The sequence below is a fragment of the Condylura cristata genome, unplaced genomic scaffold, assembly GCF_000260355.1.
Source record: "Condylura cristata isolate star-nosed mole 26May11 unplaced genomic scaffold, ConCri1.0 scaffold00007, whole genome shotgun sequence".
Classification (NCBI taxonomy): domain Eukaryota; kingdom Metazoa; phylum Chordata; class Mammalia; order Eulipotyphla; family Talpidae; genus Condylura; species Condylura cristata.
In genome coordinates, this window is record NW_004567108.1 from 24,443,726 (window position 1) to 24,450,033 (window position 6,308).

The window sequence follows — 6,308 nt, forward strand, 5'->3', positions numbered from 1 at the left end:
AGGCTCCTACATGCTTTTCCAGAGTTGGGGAGAGGCTGGACATTCTAGTCACAAGAGCTGCGAAGAGGCACCTAAGTGGCCCTATGCCTGCCTGGATGCATCCCATGTCTTATGCTGCAGGACTCTGGCCAGCCTCTCCAGCCAGGAAAGTTCCCCACCCGGGTCACTGAAACAACTGAGCCCTGAGACGCCCCTTCCTCCCCTACCCTGTCCTCTCCCCCCCCCCATCCTCACTCCCCCTAGTTTGCCCCAGTCTGGGGCCCAGCTGTGAGCTGGGTCACCACAGCTGCTCCCAGGAACCAACAGGCCCTGTCCTCCCTCCCACCCTGGCCACACAGTGTCTGGCCCTTTGAATTTAGAAAACCAAGGCAGCTATGTGGTTGGAGGAAGTAAAGCTGCCAGCTTGGTAGTGGACCTTAAAGGTTCCCCCTCAACAACCCCTACTCTAATATTAATCGGATAGAAATTAATTGGTGGGGTTTCTTGCACTGAGAACATCTGTCAAGCAACCAGACACGTGGATTTTGCTAAATTCTTTTATTTTTGTTTAAATTTTCACTTCAATTTTAATTCTTGAAGAACAGCCTTGACAACATATATCGCACTCATTATAAGAAGCAAAGGGTTATATCAAAAATTATTAGTATAGAATCACAGGAAATCTGGTTTGGAACCAGAAAAAAATACAAAACAGATATAGATACATAGACACAGGACAATTTTTTATAATTATTTGGAAAATGTTATTTTCCCCTAATTCTTGTTTCCTTTTTTATGTGCATACGATGTTTAAATTTTACAAAAAATGAAAATAAAGACTAGTATTTTACAAAATGAATAACAATGTTGGGGGGGGTGTGTGTTTCTACATAGGATTCAGTCCACTTTCAAGTGTGTTTTCTGTACATAATATATCCACAGCCGTCCACAATAAATCCTGGAAGGTCCATTAGTCTCCTTCTGTTTTATTAAAATTCTCATGGTCCTCTCTTCCAAAAATTTGTTTGTTTTTCACACCAGACACAAGGTCCTTTTTCTTTCCTTTCCACCGTGTTCACAGATCTGATCCTAAAAGAGTCTCTTTTTCTCCTGATTTGGAGCTCAGCTTGCACTTCTGCAGGGTGGGCCGCTCCTTGTCCTCCCAGCCCACTTCCCTCCACCCCCTGCCCAGCCTGCCAGGCTGTACCCCGCATCAGCAGCCCGGTGTCCCCAAGGCTTTACAGTCCATGGCCCCCACTGGTCCTCTGAGTCTCTAGGGAAGCGGGAGCAGGTGGGGAGCGCCCAAGATCTAGGAGCACTGGATGGACATGTAAGGCCAGTTGAAGCTGCTCCCAGACAGTAACATATCACGGATGAGAGTTTCGATTGGGGTTTTACCTACCAAACGGACGAAGAAGAGCTGCTCGATGACGGAGGAGGACACCGTGCGCAGGGAGGGCAGCCGCAGTAGCAGTTTACCGAATCGGCTGGGCTGGTTAGGGTACTGGCTCCTTACGTATTCCTCCAAGGCGCACTGCGACTTCTCCTGCAGGCTCTCGATGTGGGCAGCATCCGACAGGCCACAGGCGTCTGCCCAAGCAGCCAGGGAAGGAGAGAAGAGGGGAAGGGACAAACCGTTAGGCCATCGAACAGCAAAAGCACAAAAGAGAAGCCATTAAAATGTTTGGTCAAGGAAAAAGAAAGAGAGAAAAGAAGAAAGAAATCCTCCCCTCCATGCCTCCTCACTCCTTCACCACTCTCTCCCCCCAACCCCCAACACAAACAAAAATAAATCAAGCCCCCACCAAGCCTAGGGGAGCAGGAGAGGGAAGCACACACATGCAGAGACAGCAACCTCTCTAGTCCCTTTGTTTTTCCTCTTTCACCTTTGGATTAAATAATGTACGATGCTGGAGCCATGTGAGCTGTGCATAGCAACCTGTCCTCCACCTGCAGGGGAGCGTCTTTCCACTGTGCTCATTAAAGGGAGGACTTTTGCCCCCTCTACCCCTGATTTTGGGGTGTTGAAGAGCCCTGAAGAAATATGCAGCCCGGGTTGGGGGGGGGATCCTTAAAGGCTCCAACCCAAATGACCCAGACCAGAAATCACAAGAACCTGGATGTGTAGAGAACGAACACATGGGAGGGGTAAGAAATCATGGACTGGCAGTGCCTGGAATCAGATCAAGTCCATGCTTTAGCAATATAGGATTTGAGATCTACTATCTATGCAAGCAGGAACTCTGCAGCAAATCCTTGGTGATGGTGTACATTTCTATCTGTGCTTTAGATCAAGTAATTGAAAATTGGTCACATCTCTGTAAGCTGTATAATAATCAGGAGGAATATGGCTCAGTTACTTCAGGCTGCAGAAAGGAGACATCTTCAGTGATCAGACACAAAGCTGGGGCTAGAGGCAGCTGCTGCTGCTGCTGCTTCAGAACTGGGGCGTGGGGAGCTGAGGGGGGCTTTAGGGGGAGAAGCTGTTTCCCATGGCAAGGCCAAGAGAGGAAAAAGGCACCTACACACCATGGCAGCATCTTAAAACCTGCCTGTTTATCTCACTTCAACCAAGGCTTGGTCTCTTCCATCTCCTAAAAATATTCCAAGACAACAGTTTATACTATATCAACTAACTAGGGGCAAGCAAATGGAGGGGCAGGTGAAATCAGAGGAATGACGGGAAAGCTTCCTTTCTGGGTTCAAATACCAGTGTTGCTTCTGATATTAATAATAAATATTTTAAAAACAGGGAGATCACAGAGGAGCCTTTAGACAGTCAGGAGGTTGACTAGAGATCAAAGGTAGTGTTGGCTAATATATAGACTTGGGAGAAAATTCATGCATGGCAATGCCCCCCAAAAGACATTATATAATTGAGAATGAGCAGATATGACCCTACGAAGACACAGCAAATGATTCAAAGTGAAAACTGTCTGCTGAATTTCTGAGTTTTATGTCTTTATGTTTCAAGAACTGGGATTTACAAAGCATTCTAACACCTTCATCTATAAGGCGATGCCCTCAAGCAAAAATACAAATAAAACTAGTGATAATTCAAGAACTTCTGAGGCAACACTCCTCTGACCCCCGATCCAGACTGGGTTCCTCTCAGATGTCTCATTACTCCAGAAAGCCGCTTGGGTGTATCCACACTGGTCCGATTTGGGAGCCAGTGAGATTTTTATGGCTGACAGAGTGAGGGCAGAGCACATTATGGCTTCACTGCTTAAGAGGTGGCCATGAGGTTTGCCCGTGACCCAGCTTGATAACCTGGCCCCCACTGAAAGGCCACCACACAGGCTCATATTTACATATATCTTGTTTTACATGCATTATCTGCCCAGTATGCCAGGGGATTCTTTTCAGCCTCAGACAATACAATATGAAAAGGACCCACTGATATCCCAGCAGACATCTTAAAGGACCCATATGGCATCCCCTCAGGTCTGTAAAATATTTATCTGATATTTATGATGCAGGACCCCAGACTGCAAGGTCACTACCCTTCTCCCAGCCCTATGTCTCCTCTCTCCTACTCCGAGGGAGTGAAGCCTGGGAAAGGCAGGTTTGTGCTGGCTGCTTAGATCTCGCTGCTCTGAAGGCACGATGCCCACCGCTGGGCCTGGCTGCCAGGTGCCAGGGCAGCCCAGTTCCTTTCCCCCACGCAGGAGCCTGAGTTGCTGCCTGGCTTCCCACTCTAGATTTTTATTCTCACTCGGGATATTCCTCTCACAGGATTCCTCCAATTGTGGACAGACAGCCTGAGCTCTCAGATCGATTGAGTGGTAGTAGTAGCAAAGCTAGTTGAGCAGGGGATGTAATGCAGTACATATTTACACTCCATGAGTTATACCCTAGGAAAGAAAAGGAGGCAGAATGTGTAAAACCCACGTCTGGCTTTTTATATGGTGATGTCAATGTGGGACCCCTCGATATTTCTTCTACAGTATATGGAAAAGAAATTATGTAAATAAATAACCATTACTACTCAGGCCCTCCCGGCTTGGCTTAGCCTTTGTAGTGCAGAGAATGTATTTCATGTTGTGCATTCAGAAGAGTTTAGTGTTCAGGAAATATAGATGTAATCAGCTGCCATAACTAGAAATCAAAGTTATTATTGTGCTGGAAATGGATTTATTGTATTTATGTTAACTAGATGGCTCCTTTCAGGGAAGGTCTCATTTATTTGAGGGAATATTTAGTATTATGAATTAATGAAAAATTTTTTAAAGTAAGTTCAGGTCATGACCTAGTCCTTGGATGCTGTCCAGAATATTAAGGATTAAACATACCATCCGGAGGCCAAATGTGAAAACCACCACAGGGAACCCCTGTGCCAGCTTCAAATACTTAGCGAGAGCAAACCTCCTTGGACAATATGTCTAAAACTGTCTTTTCCATCATTCAAAGTTCGCTTAAAAGTTGGATGACTTTGAGAAGGCTTCCCATGAATTCCCTTCTGGCTAGCAATCAAAACAAGTTTAGTCAAAAGTGGAAATGTGTTGTATGGAGGAGAGGGGTGAATTACAACTGACAGCTCTATTTCCATTTTCAGATACTCTGTTTGCACTTTTCCAACAAAATAATGCTATTGTTCACCTCCCTTGTACCTTGAAGACTTGGTTCAAGAAGCTTCTTTGGGAAAACTTTTTTTAAAGCCACACTTCTCACAGGGCTGTTTCAGGACGGAAAGTTGAAAGAAAAGCACACCCAAGTCCACGATCTTCCCTGCAGCCTGCTTGCACAGTCCTTGCCTCTTTCTGGTAAAGGGGATGACAGCAGAAAATCCAGGGGGCTCAGCAGACCCTGAGGAGGGCCAAGGAGAAGGGAGAGGACACCTTTCTGGAGAAGACCTCTGTCCAGCCCCATGTCACATTTCTGCTTCAAGACACTTCACTGGATGAGATTTTAAAGCCCCAGCTTCCCTGACACTGGCTTGCTTCCTGATTAATTTGGCTAAAGAGCAGGGTAGTGGAGAGCCAGCCAGGCCCCAGGCCTGCCAGAGCTAGAGCAGCCGGGTTGCTGCTTCCCAGGCTCTTTGTCACTTCTAAAAAACACGTTTCCATCAAGAAGACTTATTAAGATAAAATGCATTCAAACACCGAGGAGGCTATTCAATAAATCTTCCATTTGTTTTAAGATTCGCACTTTATCCTCTTGCAAAGACCAACTCCCTCTCCTACTAGCAGCTCTGCATTTGCACTGAAACGAAAAGGGGGGCAGTCCAAGTCCAGGGGTCTGGCCACCCTGCATACAAATGAGATTCTCTTGTCCAAATAAATTATCTGCTGTTCAGATCGATATTAATACTACATTTGCTACATTACAATATTGTGCAAATTTAAGAGTCATTTTAATACAACGTAAATACGATTCTTCATGCATGGAAGCCAAGAAATATTGATAGATTATACCACTGCTTACTGTTCAACAAGGCCTTAGGAATGGGCTTTTGCCATCTCTGCTCAAGAATGGTTTTAATTTGGCCTTTGGAGGTCCTGGCTCTAGGATAGATTTATTAGGATGGCTTATTTGTTCTCTGAACGGAGGAATTAAAAACAATAATACCAATAACAGTGGTCAAAGTGCAGCTAACTCCACTCACAGTGGGCAAGCCTGGAGACCCAGTCTGAGCAGCTCTGTTCGCCACCAGCATTCTTTCTGGCTTTGTTTATATTTCCCCCATTACCTGCTGTCCCGGGTGTTTATATGTTTCCCTCTTGCAGGTTACAATAATAAAAGGCGGTCAGTGTTCTCAGAGGCTCAGACCAGAACCTTCAAAGGCAACGTTAATGCACTTTCCTGGAAGTTAATTTGAACCATCTATCATAAGAGAAATTGTTAACGTGCATGTTACTACCGCCTACATTTAATTTGATATTTTTAAGGCACTCTGTTAAATTTCTAATGTTCATGTGTTTTGCATAGCTGTGAGATTTATCTCTAGGCCGGGAATCCTCCCATACTTGCGGGTTCTCCAGTATTGCTTTTGTTTTTTATCTTTCTTGTTTAGATCACATCCATTTTTTTACGACTCTCAATAACCTCAGCAACTGCAAACATGAATGGTTTCCGATAAGGGAAAATCAGGCAGCAATAAAGTGGGATTATTTATGATTTATTTGCGCGTATTCTTCTCTTTCCAGCTCTGTGTGTCTCTCTGTGTCGGGAAACTCATCCAGGGAGCTTGCCACACAGAGCAGAAAGCCACATTCCCACGTTCTCCTCCTTCCCTCTCCTCCCCCAGAAACGCTGAGCTGACACACACGCACACCGTACACACATACACACCGCACACACGCGCAGCCAGACGGATGCACAGCCTC

At 45.5% G+C, this 6,308-nt stretch overlaps 1 protein-coding gene across 1 annotated transcript in view; it reads right to left on the reverse strand.

Moving 5' to 3' along the window:
- Positions 1 to 522: 522 nt before the first annotated feature.
- Positions 523 to 6,308, reverse strand: part of NR2F1 (nuclear receptor subfamily 2, group F, member 1) — a 13,275-nt gene continuing 7,489 nt past the window's right edge. The window contains exon 6 of the mRNA XM_004678137.2: positions 523 to 1,569. Within this exon, the coding sequence (XP_004678194.2) occupies positions 1,289 to 1,569 (281 nt within the window). The 3' untranslated portion in view covers positions 523 to 1,288. The remainder of the gene's footprint in view (positions 1,570 to 6,308) is intronic.